The sequence below is a fragment of the Cryptomeria japonica genome, chromosome 8, assembly GCF_030272615.1.
Source record: "Cryptomeria japonica chromosome 8, Sugi_1.0, whole genome shotgun sequence".
Taxonomy (NCBI): Eukaryota; Viridiplantae; Streptophyta; class Pinopsida; order Cupressales; family Cupressaceae; genus Cryptomeria; species Cryptomeria japonica.
In genome coordinates, this window is record NC_081412.1 from 584,051,205 (window position 1) to 584,070,821 (window position 19,617).

General features: G+C 31.3%; 1 protein-coding gene across 1 annotated transcript in view; it reads left to right on the plus strand.

Annotated features, from left to right (window-relative positions):
* The window catches only part of LOC131054640 (BAHD acyltransferase DCR), a 37,211-nt gene extending 17,796 nt beyond the window's left edge, over positions 1-19,415 (plus strand). Inside the window, 4 exon segments of the mRNA XM_059210543.1 lie at positions 8,945-9,059; positions 9,153-9,445; positions 19,123-19,255; positions 19,345-19,415. Of these exon segments, the coding sequence (XP_059066526.1) occupies positions 8,945-9,059; positions 9,153-9,445; positions 19,123-19,255; positions 19,345-19,415 (612 nt within the window).
* The last annotated feature ends 202 nt before the right edge of the window (positions 19,416-19,617 follow it).

Consider the following 19,617-nt stretch of genomic DNA (forward strand, 5'->3'; position numbering starts at 1 on the left):
CGTGCTCTACCCAGAAACAAAACCCATGGCCACTTTCCTCATAACCCCATCAATGATAGCACATAGACAATTCAAGGCGTCCCCCATCAACTTATACCCTTTCTTATACTCCTCCACCTTTGCTTCAAGGTTCATGACCTTAACTTGAAGGTCATTTATTTGACTCTGCTACTATTTGGCGTTGATTGTTAGATTGTCAATTGGAGAGTCCTAAGAATAGGCCACAATTTCATCATCCTCAAAGGTCATCTGAGGCGGGGAGTACTGTTATGAATTTTTCCTATCTTCCTTATCTTCATAAGAGTTACTGAAATCGTCTATTTCCTCCCCTTCCACTTGAAATTCCTCATCTGCCGACCCATCACTTGAGGAGCTATCATAATCTTTTGGGGTAATAACCTTCACATTTTTCGGGGACACCTCTTTGGTTTCAAGTTTCTTTCTCTTATCTTTGGCAAGGGGGTGAGATGACCTCCTTTCCCTAGAGCCCCCCTCATTCTTCTCCTTATCCTGCAAATATTCATCTTCCACCTCAGAATCATGAAAATCCAAATCTATAGTTTTTTATTAAGGGAAAACAGGTTTTGATGGGTCCCTGAAACCTAATACATAAGGAAGAATAAAATATAAGCATTAACACACAACTCAACAAAAGACAACAGCTAAAGAAAAGATAGCTGGCGTACATTATTTCCTTACAAATAATGCTTACATTATTTTTCTTAAGATGATTCATTACATTATTTTTTGAAATGTAAAATAAATTAAAAATGTAAAGAATAAACTCATTTTATGTAATTTTAGTAGATTTTCACAATTCATGACAATAATGTATGTAGTTTTTGAATTCGATTATATGTAAGATTTTTTAATAAAAAACAATCAAATTGAAATAAGCTTGCACATAATAAAATTCAGAAATTGCATACATCATCTTATGTAATTTTAAGATTTACGACACACTACTCTTAAATTATTTCTCTTAAGATGAGTGACCTAAATCTATTCTAACAAGAAGAAACATGATGGAAGAAAACTCAAAATGTATATGTGGTAGTTTTTGAAATGCTAGCATGTTGGTATCAAAAGGAGTGACAATTAAATTAGTATTTCCAACCTATCAAAAAGATGAATAAAAAAACCATATAATATTCATGTATCACCACCCATATGTTGGAATATTGGCTAGATGCTTTGATATATGTTGATAATATCAAGCAAGCAAAGATATAATATTTATGTATGACAACGTTAGATTTATTGTATTTTTTATAGGTAAAAAATTGGACAAATAACAATTTGTTGTTCCTATATTTATTCAGGATGGGTAGACAGAATAAATGGGAATCACTTATTGAACTACTTGTGCAAGACATTCCCAACCAAGGAAATTACTTCTCAAGTGAGGACCTTGAATGGACACCTATTGGAGATGGTAATCATGTGATGGACTTATGTGTTGCAATACCTCTTGAAAGACTCCCTCAATTTGTCAAAGGAGAAGGTTTATTAGATAGTAGAGAGACATAATTTGTATGCAAGTTTTATAAAGACTACAACTCAGCAAACCCTACCAACCATACTACAAAGATATATTCAAGGTTTGCTTTGATTTACTATAACTAATAAGCATGTCATTTTTTATATTTAATCTTTTATATTGATTTAAATATATATGATGTGTGTCTATAAATAGGTATTGGTGTGCATATGGCCTTGAAGATAATAAAAATAAACCTGAAAACATAGAAAGGAAAAGAAGGTTTATCCAAAAAAGAGGTTGTCAGTGTCACTTTCATGTAAGAGTCATGTATGGTAGACCACAAGTTGCAATAATTAGATATAACGAGTTTACCCATTGCGATGCTAATGGTGAGTTTTGCCATGGAAAGGAGGACCCTTCTGGTGATCCAAGGAGTTGTTTTGCACCAAGGTTGTCAAATGAATGCAAGTCTTATATTGAATCTTTATTGCTGATGGGTGTGGGAATTGACACAATATGTGAACAACATTACTCAGATCATCGATTGACTCAGTTGATGAATCAGAGGGATGCATGTTTATTAAGAAAAGATGTGTTAAATGCATGGAAAAGAGTATGCTCAATTAGATCCCAAAATAATGAAGATGATGCAAAAAGTGTTAGTTTATGGCATGTAGAGGAGAAAGATAACTTCTTCTACTACAAAACACCAAACACTACAGAAAATGTTCCATTTATCATTGGAATCCAAACACCATGGATGCGAGAAATGATGCTGAAGCATTCACATAACTCAATTATTGCAATGGACTCAACATTCTCAACAAATAAATATGGTGTAAGTGAAACAATGTCAACTTTAAATTTAAATTTTTTAATTTATTCTTTTTTGCAAATATTAGTTCATGAATGCTTTATTAATGTGTAGTATCAATTATATAGCTTGTTTGTTTTTGATGAACATGAGGCTGGTGTACCTATTGCATGGGCCATATCCTCAAGAAATAAAGTTGAGGATATATATGAATGGTTAAAAGAAGTTTATAAACGAGGGAGACAAAGTAAAGAAGATTGGCATGTCAATGCATTCATGACAGATGATGCAATTGTTGAAATTGAAGCCATCAGGTTCTTATTGGATTTAGTTTTTATATTTAAAAATCAACTCATAATAATAGATTTTTATTAATTTACAAGAATTTGTTATGACGTGACTTATCATGATTTATATTGAAACTTGTAGGCTATCCTTTAAATGTCAAGTACTTTTATGCATCTGGCATGTATGCAGATCATGGCTGAAAAATGTGTACAGGTAAGTTGATCTTTAATTACAATATGTTTAGAATTATATGTTTGAACCAACAAGTTGACATGTTTTTTTTATAATCTAGGTATGCTAGCAATAAGAATGTTGGTACAAGCATGTTTGATAGATTAGGTGACATAATGTATGCAATGAGTGATGATGAAAACATTACTTCTCAAATGATAAACAAATTTATGGAGGAATTCAAAGAAGAGTGTAAATTTATTGAATACTTTTAGAAAACTTGGTGCAATGATGAAAGTCGTGTTGGTAAGTTTGTCTAATTCTTCATTTTTTGTTTCTACGTGTTTATGTTATTTTAGTTATTTTTTTCTTACTAAGAGAAGATTATGTTTGTACAGCAATGTGGGTAAAATATTTTAGAAACTTTTGTCACTCAAACCAGGAAACCAATGCTTCAGTAGAATCATACCACTTTCACATCAAAAGTCATTATCTAAATGATCATGCTAAAAAATGTACACGGAGGATGGATTGGCTTATACATACATTTCTTCATAGGGTAGAGCCATTTTACAAAAACAAAAGATATCAACAGTTATCTGGATTTTTAACAAACTTTAAAAAAGAAAGGTATTACATAACTACTTTAGAGAGGTAAAAAACAATACCGGATACAAATTGTTGTATATATGATCTTCCTAACACATACAAGGTAAGAAGTCAATCTGTTCCAATGAAATGGTACCTTGTGAGAAAATTTGGACCACATTTATATGTGTGTGATTGTCCATGGGCAAAAAGGGGAAACACATGCAAGCATGTGTTGAAGATTTTAGATTTCCTAAAGAGAAGCAAAACAATTCAGCAAGATCAAATTATTGGTAAGTGTCATTTAACATTCATGTTTTGTGTCTATAGTTTTTAATTTTTTTTCTTAAAACTAACTAAATAAATCTTATTTAATTACAAATGGTGTTACTCCATTGGTTGTTACTATTGATGAAGATGCCAGAGAGAGTTTTGGTGTTGACAATAATACCACTGGTAATTTTGATATAGCTTTATAGTAAAATATTTATTTTATTTTATTTTTCTTAAAATCAACTAATTCTAATTTCAGTTTAGATGGTTGTATTCCAAATGAAGATCAATATGTGATTGGGGATGACCAAAGAATAGGTAAATTTCAATATCACATTTTTAGTAATGAAATATTAAGATTTTTTAAATACTTTTTACTTGATTAATATTTTTTTCCATTATAGATGGCTCAAAATCATTTGATTCTTCCAATGACAACTTTCAAAATTCCGTTGACTATATAAATTCACTACTCCAAAATTTGCCAAGTGGAGAAAGTGAAAAACATTTTTTTAGTCAATGTGTTGATCGATTTAGAAAAGATCTCCAAGCATCTCTTGCATCTGCTTCTAGATTTACATCAATCCCTGGCTTTGAGGACATGCCCATGCAATGAAAGGCACCCTGGTTTAGCCCAAGCGAATTGTGTAAACGTAAATTTATTCATCAAAGATGAAATGCCATTCGTCAAGATTTGAATGAAAGAGTTGTGAAGCATGAAGAATTCCAGTTCCCCTCTAGAAGTAGTAGAAAGCAAAAGAAGAAAAAGGCTTTCAAACGTTCTGGAATAGCAATAGAAGAAGAAAGGCTTCTCATCAAGAAACAAAATAGTGAGTATACTTATTCACAATTATTTTAGTATTTTATATAGCGAAAATTTGTGCTCTTATTTGACATGTTAAGAATATGTCATTGTAGGTTTGGACAATCAAAAGAATATTCGACGACGTCAATTGCCCTTCTCTATTGATCTAAACCAAACAACAATAGATGAAATGCAAATTATAGATGGTAATTTTCCAACAATTAAACTGTTCATTTGTCAAATTGAATATTTTATAGTTGTTATTTCTAACCATTTTTCCACACTTAATCAAATAAATAGCAAGTCCAATTTGTGGAAGTCAACCATCAATGCTTGATGTTATCTCTGCTCAAAAATTTCGGCAAACCATTCCAGGTAATAAACAATGTCAATATTATATGTTAAGTACATACTTGTATTATTTCACTTAAATGCAATATCCATGTTGATTTATTAAATGCATACATCATTTCAACTTTATATGATCAATAAAATGCTATTTATAACTATTTCTAATCTTTTTTGTTTACTCAATCAAATAAATAGAAAACACAATTTGTGGATCTCAACCATCGATGCTCAATGTTATCCTTGCTAAGGAATTTCAACAAACCATTCCAGGTAAATAAGAAAGTTAATATTTTTATATTAAGTATACTATGAACTATTTCACCTAATGCATTAGCTATGTTGATTTATTAAATGCACATCACTTCATCTTTATGTGATCAGCAAAATGCAATTTCTAACCATTTTTTGCATACTTCATCGAATAAATAGCATATACAATTTGTGGAACACAACCGTCAATGCTCAGTGTTATCCCTACTCAGGAATTTCAACAAACCATTCTAGGTAATTAAGACAAATTATTTATATAAAGTATCTTATATACTATTTCACTCAATGCATTATTTATATTAATTATAACATGTATTATTCTCTTAATGCATTAACTTTGTTGATTTATTATATGTAGATGTTGTTCCAACTTTAGATGATCAACATGTTGAACAACATAGGAACTTATCATTTTCTATTGATCTTAATGAGTCACCAACAACAGTGGATGTAATGCAAGCTGGAGATGGTAAAAAATGTTATGAAATCATTTCTAACAATTTTGAATGTTTTTTTTTTAAAATTAATTTATTAACTAGATTGTGTAATATACAGGTTTTAATGGCATTGTGATGGGGAATCATGATCAACACTATTATGAACAATGAATACAAGTTAATACAGTTTTAGCTTTTGATAGCATATTAAGTAATTAATGCTAGATTGATGGTTGGAAAGGAGGGGAATTATTTTAATGTGTAAGTTCAATTACATTCCCGTTCAACAAATGGATCATGGAAGGAGTACCTTATAGATTCAAGATAGAGAGATCATTTGCATATTGTACTTCTTGACTTATATAGTAGTGTATGTTTGTAAATGTTATTAATACATTCAATATCTAAGAGGGAAAATAATTATAATAAAAGTAAGAAGATCTTTTTGTAGAAGCTATAAACTTTAATGTAAATAAAATTATATGTAATGATAAAAATGTACCATATTCTATTGATCTTAACCAGATACCAAGAACAATGGATGTAAGGCAAGTTGAGATGGTAATAAAATTATAAAATTATTTTCCAACAATTTTTAATGATTACTTTTCAAATTAATTTGTTAACTAAATTGTGTAATTTACAAGACTTGATGATATTATAATGGAGGAGTGATCAATAGTACTATTAAATGTTTTAAATTAAATTAAATTAAATTATATTATATTTATATTAAACTAAATTTATGTTTGTTGAACTTTTTTATATATATTTAAACTATTTGTCATTTTTTAAAATTATATTTTATCAACATATTTTTAAATAATTTTCTTAAACTTTAAATTTATATTTTTAGATTTAATATTGAACATTGAATTATATGTTTTCTATTTTATACTAAAATTTTTCATTTCAAATTTTACATCAAAATTTATATTCTTTATTTAATTTTTATTTTATTCTAAGTTTCAAGTTCTATACTATTTTTTGCATTTCATATGTTTACATTTCATATTAACATTATATTTAATTTCGCCGATAGGCGATCTACAATGGGATATATGGATCTATGTTGTCCGTAAACAAAAACTCATCTTAAAATAAATTTGACGGCCTCCGCCAAATTGCATGATAATAAAAAGTAGAATTGGCTTAAATGCAATTTAACGGACTATCAAAAATACCCAATGCATGTGCAGGTATTGAAAACTTTTTGTAACGCTGAAGGAGATTAAGGGCAATATAACTTTTCCATATTTTTTGTTCTTTCCGACAGTTTCTATTCAACTATTTTCTCAACCTGGCCATTCAGAGTAACTATGCATCAGAGTTTTCTTTGTTGAAGGTTCCGGATTGAAGAATATCACAGAATCTCAAACACCATTTTGGTACATATTGCTTTTCATTTTCTGTATAATATGGCACAAAAGCATCTATTTTGATGAGATCCAAGTGAGTCTATGTTATCTTTCTGTACAGTAAATGGGAATAGAGTATAGTTTGATAGAACAAATATGTAGATTAAGATATTTATAGAAGACTATTCCTGCCAATTTTTTTGTTAGTGATCTTTTCAATAGATTATTGCCATCATTTGCTTTCCTTTCTTTGCAATCTGATGGGCTGCAAAAATTTAAAGTATGATTGGGCAAAAATTTAAGTATGATTGGATTGATGTGCAGGCAAAAGAAAAATGAAAAGGGAGGAGGAGCGTGCAAATGGAGCTGAAACAGGCACGAGCAGCTTTAAAGAAAGTTGTGAGCTTTTAATGATTTTAGCTTTGTTTTTCTACGAATCTCAAATGTCCTTTGATTTCGTACACCATACCGGTTTTTTTTTTTTTTTTACTTGGTTCTTTTATTTACTGTTATGTCATTTCCGCCACTTTTAAGAACTCCATAAATCCACTTTTTACTTTTTATTGTCATTTTAAAATGTTTCTTTGTATGTTTTGGCAAGTATAAGATTCGGAGTGGCACCCATGATTCATATGAGATTGTATGGCAGTAAGGTGTATTTACAAGACAAGAAATTGAGAAGTCAAGACCCTTCTCTTTCAGCTTCTCTCACTGCAATTGAACCTCCTTTTACTTAGAATGTGGTGTATTCAAGAATGAAACAAAAGACAACATTAATTTGTGAATCTCCAACATCAAAGTTAGTGTCAATTCTCAAAGAAATAAATTATAATTAATGAGTTGATTTATTAAAAATATTAGAATTTTTTAATTGATTTTTACTTTTTTTTAAAAATATTGTACTATTCTGTAATAAGTAATTCTCTATCATAATATTTCAATGTTAAATTGATTAAAAAATAATTTTAAAAATCTTTATTATTTATTAAAAACGGAGTTTTTAAATTACAATAGATAAATGGGAAATAGATAAATTCCAAGAGCATTAGTTGTTTTAGTAATGTATACAACAAATAATGGTCGAGGTCATAGGTAGAGTGAAAAGGATAGGCTCTCTAATTTTTGTAAATAAGATGTGTAATCTCTTCTATAAGCCCTGTGTTGTTAATGGAAAACATATTTTAGGAAAAGATGAAATATGAATTGAAAGCACAAAATTTTAAAATGATTGATTAAGAATTATATATAGTGAAATCAGTTTTAAAGTTTTATTAAGTTTTTTGTTAAATTTATTGTAATGTGAGCTAGCTGGTGATTAGACATATTGGTGTATGCATTTATGCATCTATTGAATTCAAAAGAGACAATGAATCTTAAATTTTTTAAATGAAAAATTTGATATCTATCGGCGATTTTTACCTAAATTTTTTAAAATATAAGTATACTAGTATTTACATTTAATTTTATATTTTATATTTTATATTTATATTAAAATGTATTTTATAATTTATATTTCACAATTTTAAATGAATAAGAACAAATATGATTAAATAAAATGAAATAAATATGTTACTTTATTTAAAAATAAAGTAAATATATTAACTTTTTGTTTAAAATAAAAAGTACCCATAATAATTTTTTAATATGATTAGAATTAATTAAAAGAATATTAATTTATTGTTTAAGTTTAAAAAATTATAACCATATTTTCATATTAAATAAAAAATAATAAAAAAATATTATTTTATAAAAATTATAAATTTGCATTGTAAAATAAAATGGAAAAAGGTAATCGTATGATAAAATAATCTAACGGAATTAAAAAATAATAATAATTTAATGGAATGCATCCTGTCTTCTTTCTTGCGTTTCCCTCGTCCAGTTTGAATTTCTAGTTCTTTGGCAATTTTTTCTGCAATAGTTACGGTCAGACTGTGCTTATCTCAGCTGAGTTAATAAAAATAAATGAATTACGGACAACAAAAGGATAAAAGTGAAATTATGGAATTTGTAATATGTGTGCGATGGGCACACGCCATGCAAATATGTGTGCGATGGGCACATGCTATGCATGGCATGGCGGTGCAACCTAGGAGCTGGGTAGAGGGTGCCGTCACGCGGGCCCGTAGGCTCTGCCCGGACGAGCACACGATATTTCGTTTGTCCGTTAACTGTCGGCCCCGGTTACTTCCTGCGGTGCCTAGCTCTTACTTTGGCAATGGTATTCAGAGCATACGCGTGACCGCCACCTGTGGGTAGCTTGACAGTTTGCCTCTTTCCTTCTTGGCGGGTTTGTTGAACGGTATAATTGCAGGTCATATGGACGGGGTTATAAGGGAAAGGATTGGTAAGTGGGGCGAGGAGGCGGTGGTGTATAGGCTGGAAGAGTTTCAAAAGAACTGTGTGCTGATGGGGAGTTCTCCGCGGTTTGAGATGTATGAGAATGATTTTGGTTGGGGACGACCCGTGGCCGCTAGGGGTGGAGCGTTCAACCGTTTAGATGGGAAGATATCTGCTTATCCTGGTAGAGAAGGTGGAGGAAGTGTTGAATTAGAGGTTTGCCTTAATCCGACTGTCATGAGTGCTTTGGAAAGCGACGGCGACTTTGTTTGTCCCTCGTCCTTAATTTAAGCCAAGTTGTTTCATATTTGCCCTTATTTCTATTATGTTCTCCTAAATTAACTAGGTCAATGCAATAAATTAAATCTAAATTTGTTTGAGTAAATGTCTAGTTGGGACATTATATAATCTTATAATTTGTCATAGTTAAATTAAAAGAATAAATATAAAGTAGGTAATACTTAGTTCAATGATTAAAAATAAATGTTAATTGAAGATAATTTTGAGATTTATTTTCAATGTTGTCTTTATGTTAGTGAAGTGTCTTGGATTTTATGTTAGATTTGTACATTATAGTCAAAATCATTGACCCATGTTTCTTGAGTAATCAATTACAAGAAGCCATTTGTTGTGAGAATGAATGGCACACTTAGTACTCCTCACATCCAGGTGATGTTCACAAAGGTGGCATTGGGCCTTCTTGGGAGGTCACCCGTCTCTATACTACTCCATCTTGATCGCTCTTAACCATGGAGTTTCCTCCAAAGTTAAGCTCTCTAAGCTTGGAACCCATCTCCTACTTATCAGATAAGGGTTTGTCTACACTTTCTAAAGAATGGGGATTACGTCGAATCAATATGAGTACAAAAGGTGAACATTCACTTCACTTATTACAAAAAAAATTAAAAATGGTGTAACAAGTGTGACAAAGTCTATGGAATATTGTGAAGGTCAATTTCTCATAATATTTACATACACATTGCCTCTACCACATCCTCGACCAAATTTAGGCTACATTAGAGGGTTTGTCTAAAAATCAAGATGCTTTGAGAGTTTATCTATTAAAGAATGAGTAGATTAGTTTGTATCTCACTAATCTTGGCATCATCTAGAAGATTTTCACTAAAATCAAATAACTATGATTAACGTTGAAATAGTGTGTTATTGACAAATAAGAATCTTAGTTGATTATTTTTGTCCATGTGAAATTTGTTCTTGATTATCCATTACTTGTTCCTATATTGCATGTTACTAAGGATGCTCTTGCAACTAGATGGACTATGCATTGTCACTTGATGATTTTTCTACCTCACTATCCAAAGAGTAGTCTAAGCTCATGTAGATGAGTACTCTAGAGTTTGACAATCCATGTGGTCTTATTGTTATTCAAGGAACATAAAAATAAAAGGCTTCAAATAGAAAGGAAAATAAATACAAAAATAGGGATAAGAAAAATAATAAGCAAGACAAGAAACAAAAATCCAAAGTAACCCTTAAGTGCCCCTTTTCTTGTAAAGGGGAATAAACTAAGGAGAGATTCAAAAGTGAATATTGTGAGAAACTTGGGAAATATGGATATTAGTGTTGTGCATAATATATTGATGAGTTGAAACATTTTCTATTGAACCAAAATATCACATGGCCTTGAACTATATCAATCAGTTCTTCTACTTCTTCATAGACAGAATGTGATAGTTAAGGCACTTGTGATAGTTAAATATTGCAATTCCAATAGATCTCCTTGGTTCTAGAGCTTGGCATTATGTGGCTTCATCATGAAGTATGTTTTCTTCATTTGAGGCTTGTCTACACCACACATTTTGATGGGTAATGATGGTTGGAAAACTTCCATGGACACTTCAAACCCATTTTATACATAGGGTAAACCAAACGGCTAGTACCCACCACCTCCTCCAAATGTTCTTGATCTCATGCATAATAGTGTCTTGTCACAATTACTTTTTTGGTTCTTTTGGAGTATTGCCCTATTTGAACTTTTGGGGTATGACTCTTTCCACCCACATCTGTTTTGGAATATGAGTAACTCTTTTTTATAATGATAATATAGACACTTATTCATTATAAAATTTATATACAAGATTAATCATTAAAACCCTTAACTAGGTTGGCCACAGATAGAAAAAAACAATTTTACAAAAAAATGGCCACTTGGACCTAAAATTTCCATTCTTGTTCACTCTGGGAGATAGAGAGGACCCAAATAAGCCACAACGCATCCTTTCCAAATGATTCCAATGAATCAAACACGCTAACACATCCTCCAAAGTTGGCATCAAATGAAATGTGTAGATAAACATTAAAGCATGTTAACCAATTGACCCAAAATATCCTCCAGTGTAAACTACACGATGCAGATCTCCATACACCATAGTGAAACCCAAAACTAACCAAACTCATTATCCAAAGCAAACATAGACACAAAGAATATGATCCAAGTAGGATACATCACCATAGTCAACTAGAAACCAAGCCAACTAATAACACAGAACTCAGAATATCATAACTTTACGTTCCAATCAAAGCATCACTAGAAAACTGAATTGGAACATTGGACAAACCAAATAAGTTCATGACCTCCAAACCACAACACTTGAATCCATATATTTGGAAGCCACTAGCCATTTTTTGGATCAATTTTGATGAACAACCTCACTGTTAATATTATCACTAATAATATTATTATTGATAATTTATCCATTAATCTTATTATTTATCCATCATTAATTCATTAATATTATTATATATCATCAATAATATCTATATTAGATCATTTATCCATTATTAATATTATTATTATCTCATATTTCATTTATCATTTAATAATATTGTTATTCTATCATCTATCATCTATATATTTAATAATAATAATATTATCTATCCATTTTCACAAACATAAGCATTTACATAATTCATTTATGCTTTTTCCTCTACCCATTTCCATCCACCTCACACACGTGGGATCAAACTATCAAATCCTATTCTTTACCCCACATTCTCCCACAATCAGGATCCATTTGAAGAACTTCTATTTAAACAACCTCTCTACCTCATTTGGGGAGCATCCATTTTTTGCATCTTTTCATATCTTTCATGCATTCTTGCATTTTGCTTTCTTGATCCATATTGCATCTTTGATTACTTTGCATTCATCTTGAAATATTCATTCTTCATATCTTCTTGTGCTTAGTGTTAAAAGAATCCGAGAGCACAAATGTTAATTGCAAGACCTTGAAGATAAAAGGGCAATGAAATCAAAAATCCATTTGCATGCATGTGTGTTTTAATTAGTTATTTTTTTTTACATGTGTGTGTGCTTGGTAGGTACTTCTTTTTTTGGATGCTGGAAATGTTAGGATCTTAATGTATAAGGTCGCAGATAGATTTGTATTTAATCCATCTACAGTTAATGGTTGTAAAGTTGCTGAATTTGAAATGGGTGTGTACTTTTGAAAGTCTTAAATCCCCTTCTTAATTGGCAACCTTTATTTTTGGAATATATTGATTAATATCTTAATATTATTGATCGTTATAATTTTAATGGAATACAACTCTAAAATGATAAATTTGACAAGGATTCATTCTTCTATTTGGGTATTCTCTTAGTTGGATTTTAATCTATAGAAGATTTTAGTTTGGTTGAAATAAATATAAACACCTTTGAAGAGTTTTCAAACTTCAATAATGATCATTAGGGTCTAACATTCACAACAAGCTCACGTGTATACAACTTAGCAAGTCTACATGTCTCCTTGAACTTTAACTATGAATGACATGCCCACATGCATAATAGTGCATATGCCTCTTTAAGAAAGAAGAAAGTCGATCAACTATTAAAATAAACCAATTAACAACATAATCCACCCCTTATAATATAAGATGGATATTTATAACTTGTTGAACACTTCCAAACTTTGAGAGGGGGATGAATCAACATATATTAAGACTTAACCAATTAATCCACTTAATTATCATTTATTCTATTTACAATTGTACACGGTAAAATTGGAAGACTACACTATCAAGTAAAACCAAACAAAGATCCAACCACATAAACCTTAGTTCTATAATGAAATCCACCATACACCAATGAAGAACCTAAAAACATGCAAAGAAACAAATATGAAAGATTATCCAAGCCAACTAAAAAGTCAACACAGATTTTTTGCGTTTTTAGGCGAGTGGAGAAGGCTATGTTTTTCATATCGCCACTTTTTGGCACACCATGATCCTACACATACCCAGTTGCTAGTTCATATTTTAGAGAGGGTTAGATGGACTTTCAAGATCAATGGCTTATCTAGAACATAATATAGCAATAGAAGATGATTGTAAAACATCTAGTCATTAGACAATTCAAGTGACAATATTTTTACATTCTTGCCATGTCAATTAGTTAGTGTCCTGACATAATGGTGTAACTGAATAGTGGTGAGACACAATTTTAAAAAAAAAGGTTGTGTGGAAGTTTATGTTGACTCGATTTGTAACGCCCCACTAAAGAACCCCAGAGGACAACTAACTAACCAAATAAACATAGCAATATATATATTTTAAATAAATAACATTACACTCATAAAATCATCATGAAACTAACTATAACAAATGCACAAGTGGAAGATAAACATTCACATAACTAAGTCCTCTTGTGAGTTCCCTAACATCGCTACCAATGCAATGCTGCTAGCAATATCTAAGAAACTTAAACCATAAATAAGATGATACAACAAGACCATGCCAATAAAGAACAAGATCTAAAGACAATGATGAATCCTTTGAATGTTGCTTAGGAGCCTTCTAGTCAAACCTAAACCTGAAATAGATGGAGAAAGAAGAAGAGGGTTTGAATGTGTCCTCATGACATTTGAAGAAGATGATGCAACTGCATAATAACTAATATCAAAGAGGATATGAATGTCCTTAATTGTGTTCATTATATTAAATCTATAAGATGAGATGAAAAAAACTTAAGATATTCATAAAGTATTCATTCCAAGAATCAATATTTAGAAGAAAAACAAAAATATCATATTATGTTAATCACTAGATGATATCGATATGGTAACACCAAACTTACTAATTGGAAGAGATGTAGGAGAAAAAATGTTAGCACATGTCTCTAGAACCTTAGTTGGTAAAAGGATACCAAGGTTCAAATAACCAAATTGCACCTCCTATTTAGATTATCTACACTAGATGCTTGATTTGAATATCAATAAAAAATAGTTAGGGAAAAACATGAGAACGTGTACAATCTAGATCAATTATCTACTTCTCCAACTAAAATAATATCTCCACTATGAAAATATTGAATGATTACATAATCTTATTTTAATGCAACAATCATATACACAAGACATCATTGAACGATCTGTCATCCATGTCAATAAATCCTCTATCATAAACAAGTATGTATATGTTGTTACCCATCAAAATGTGTGGAATAGAAAAGTTTCAATTGAAGAAAACATACTTTGTGATGAAGCCACATAATGTCAAGCTCTAGAATATTTATTATGCCAAGAGTCTTACCTTTCACGTTCTTTGTCTATGAAGAAGAAGTAGAACAACCATATGATGTAGCTCAAGGCAATGCAAAATTTTGGTTCTATAGAAAATGTTTCAACTCATCAATATGTTTTGTACGACATTAATATCCATAATTCCCAATTCTCTTACGATATTCACATTTGGATATCTTCTTCTTAGTTTATACCCCTTTGGAAGAGGAGGGGTACATAAGGGTTGCTTCGGATTTTTGTTTCTTGTCTTATTATTTTTCTTGACCTTATTTTTGTATTTATTTTCCTTGCTATTTGATGCCTTTTATTTTTCTATTCCTTGAATAGCAATAAGACCACATAGATTTTTCAGACTCTAGAGTACCCATCTACATGAGCTTAGACTACTCTTTGGATAGTGAGGTAGCAGAAATCATTAAGTGATGGTGCATAGTCCATCTAGTTGCAGGAGCATCCTTAGGAGCATGAAATGTAGGAACAAGAAATGAATAATCAAGAACAAGTTTTGCATGAACAAAACTAATCAACTAAGAGTCTTATTTCTCGATAACAAACTATTTCAACCATAATCAGAGTTATTTGATTTTAGTGAAAATCTTCTAGATAGTGTCAAAATTACTCTGATACAAACTAATCAGCTCATTCTTTAATGTATAAACTTTCAAAGCATCTTGAGTTTTAGACAAACCCTCCAATGTAGTCTAGATTAGATCGAGGACATGTGTTAGAGGCAATGCGAATGCAAATATTATGAGAAATTGACATGCACAATATTCCATAGGCTTAATCATACTTGTTACACCACATTTACATTTTTTGTAATAAGTGATGTGCATGTTCACCTTTTGTAGTCATATTGATTCGACATAATCCCCATTCTTTAAAAAGTGTACACAAACCATTATCTGATAAGTAGGAGATGGATTTCAAGCTGAGTGAGGTTAACCTTGGAGGAAACTCCATGATTAAGCATGCTTGATTAGGTCTTGTGCCATGGCTTCAACGAAATCGACACATGCAGTAGCAGTTAAAAATCTACGGTGCAGAATCGTTTACAAACGTTTAATGACTGCCACGAAGATCTCAGCCGTGGAAATCGCGACCAACGCATGTACAGGTTTGAGTAAACATCTGATACCGGATTTGACGTCTTTAATTCAATTCTGATAAGATTTCAGTCACAGCAAGTAACGCGGGCATGTGAATTTTTCTCACGTTGATTTGCTTCTCTACATTCTTCGATGGAGATGGCATGTGCTTGGAAATTTTAAATGATTTTCATCATTCTAAATCATGGAATCACTGCAATTATTGATGGAATGAAGACAGAATAACACAGAATTCTGCAGTGTTGTAATGGGCGAAGGTTGAACCAAATATGAAAATTTGAATTGTAGGGTGGTTAGGGTGTGAAAAAACTTTCCCTTAATATCTAGCATGAGTCTCTTCAAAGATTCTTCTATTTAGGACACTTAAAAAAATCTATTGAAACAATTCATTAGATAGATATTCTTTTGTTTGTTACCTTTTAATATTTGATAGTAGAAAGTTTTAAGTATACTTTTAAGTATAAAGATGAATATAAATATTTATGTAGATAAGAAATTTCTTATAAGAAAATACTAGTTTCTTGTATATTGATAGATAAAAATTGATATTTTTATAATTTTCTAATAATTTGATTAATCACAAAAGTATTTTTTTTACATTAACATCATAATAAAAAATAAAAATGAAAGTGACTTTCTAATATAATGTATAAGTAATGTTGCAATGTGCAGATTACTTAAAAATTATGTGGAAAGAACTTTGACATCTAATAGTAACCATCAAACATCTACCTCAGTTCTTTAAGACTAACAGATCTGCTCCTTTTAATTCAATATGGAAAGCATGAAAAATTACTTCCAAAAAGCTCACTTGGTTTGATCAATCCCTCAGTCATGACCTCAGTTTTCCATACTCCTCGATTTGGTGGAACAGGTTGGTGCAGCAAGATGGTCATCTTCTAAGCACTATTAGTAGGCTCAAAAGGAAGAAGACATTTCAAAAAAGGCATTCAAAATTTTCAAGACCTATGGGATGCTCAAGTATTGGCCTCTCCTTAAGAATCATTTTAATATAACATCCTCAGATATAAAATTAGTAACTGAAATCCAACAGTTGGTAACTCCTCATCTTTATAGTTTTATGTCCTTGGATTGCCATGCTAACTTCTTAAATGATTGGAGATGGCCTAATACTCACAACTTTTGTTTCTTCCCCTCCTTCCTCCAATCTCTTTATCACCTCGTCTTAATGAGAAATGGAGTTATGGAGTTGTGCCTTTCCTCGGTCCAAATGGAATAAACTTATCCTCCAAATTTGAAAATCTAAAACAGATGCCAAATCTCCCGGTACTACTCGTATTGTTCGATATCTAATTTTACCTAATACAACCATTAAAACATCTATATCGTTATCTAGATGGACTAAGAACATACCATTAGGATATGCTATCGTAACTACACCCTCAACAGTGACAAAATTCTTTTTGGTACTCATTTTAACTAGACTCCTAGTTTTTTTACAGTGATTAAAAAAGGAGGAATAGTTATTAACTATGACATTCATAGTTATTAACAATGAAATTGATTTCTAAAAGAGAGGAATCATTTAATTATAAAAAAAAGAAAAAGGACATTTTAATAGAATTTTAATTGAAAAATAAACATGAATAGCTTTTTTTTGTAAGCTATTACTACTCAATAATATTCATTGAATTATAATGAATTCCTTTTTTGTTAGCCAAATTTCTAACACTGAACACTCAATAATGAGTCATTATTGACTCCTGTCATCAATAATATCTTTTGTCAATATTATTGATAGCATTCCAATTATTGGAAGCAAAAATGGAATTCAGGCATTTACTTTTTGTTTTGGAGCTACCATAAAATACATAATAATTCCCCTCCTATTTTTTTTTTGTCGAGCTTCTCGATCAGTCATTATTCCTTGCGAAGTAGAAAGGATTGCAATCCCCATTGCACCTAAAACTTTAGGGATCTCTCGAGAATTAGAATAGATTCTCAGACCAGGTTTGCTAATACGCTTTGAAGCGGTTATATATCTCTTTTGCGTCCTTCCCCTAGATTTTGAAGTTAAAACAAAAAAAGATTTTTTACCTTCTCGATGTTTCCTAACATCCTCTATAAAACCTTCTCGTAGAAGAATCCTTGTGATGTTCTTGGTAATAATAGTAGCTGCTACTCGAACTGTATTTTTTTTTACCATATCAACATTTCTTATATAAGTCATTAGATTAGCAATAGTATCATTACCCATGGCGAACTAATTCTTAAGAATTTACAGGCTCAATATAAAGGCATTTTTATCTTTTTTTTAGGAATATGCCTGACATTACTTCTACATAATTTATCAGTATTTATAATACTTCAAGAGCCAATGAGATTATTTTGGTGAAATTCAATTCTCTTAATTCCTCAGTAACTGAACCAAAAACTCGAGTTCCTCTTGGATTTCCTTTCTGATCAATGACAACTGCTGCATTGTCATCAGATCATATTATCATTCCATCACTACGTTTAAGTTCTTTACACGTACATATAACTACGGCTCTAACTACCTCTGATTCTTCTAGAGGCATATTAGGTGCTGCTTCTTTAATTATAACGATGATAATATCGCCGATATTAGCGGTGTTACGATTACCTGCTCCTAGCACTCGAATACACATTAATTTTCGGGCTCCACTGTTGTCTGCTACATTCAAGTAAGTTTGGGACTGAATCATATTTCCTCCAAAAGAATTGTTAACTTGGCAGAAAAAAGTACTTCATATTAAACTACCCATTGATAAGCACCTCAAGTTTATTAAACCATTGCCTACTTGCCCTTTTTGTACCAAAATGGAGTCTATAAAACATGCTTTTTGGACATGTTCCCATGCTCAAAAGTTGTAGCTTTCACTTTTCACTTCCCTCTCGCTCTTTTCCCTCGTCTTTAGTCTTGGAAAACAACTCTTCTTGGCTTTTTCATCCTTTGATATTATAGCTTTCACTTTTCACTTCCCTCCTGCTCTTTTCCCTCGTCTTTAGTCTTGGAAAACAACTCTTCTTGGTGCTTTTTCATCCTTTGATATTATCTCTCACACCTGTAGGCATCTGATTATTAATTTTATCTGAAAATTGTGTTGTTTTGTTGTCTTTTCTAACTCTGTCCTCCCTCTTCAGATTGAACTCCAAAAGCTTTGTGCCATTCTCTCTCTTCAGATTACTAATCTACCAACCAACCGATGCAACATCTCATTGTAAGGGAAAAGGCAAGATGATCTTTTGCAACTTCAAGACCTTCTCAAAAGACAACGAGAGTGGAAACAATTTTTCTGATTCTACAAAGCAGATTAGAGAACTATCATTCAGCAAGCTTTTCTATCTTATGAAAAGGGAAATACATGAGACAGGTGATGATGAAGAGGTTCTCATACAGTTTGCTAAAGACCACAGTGACTTTATTTCAGCTTCTGAGATGAAATGTAATGATAACTTGAATTGACCATGTTCTTGACTGATGTTGCTGTTCTTACAGCTCGCTGATTTTATTTTGTAATCGCTATCTTAGCAGTGCTTTTGGTTGATGTTGCTGTTGTAGCTGCTGTTACAGCTGTATTTCATTTTCCTAGCATCTATTTGTAATTCTTACTTGCTTTTTCCAAAATATCAAACTGGGATGAGACATTCATGATGTCAAGCTGCTTTTATCAATCTTATATGTTCATTTAAAATGGCCATCAAGTACAAAAATGCCCATTTCCAAGCACATGCTATCTCCATCGAACAATGCAGACAAGCAATTCCAGGTGAGAAAAGCGGTGAGGTCAAAGAAGATTCATATGCG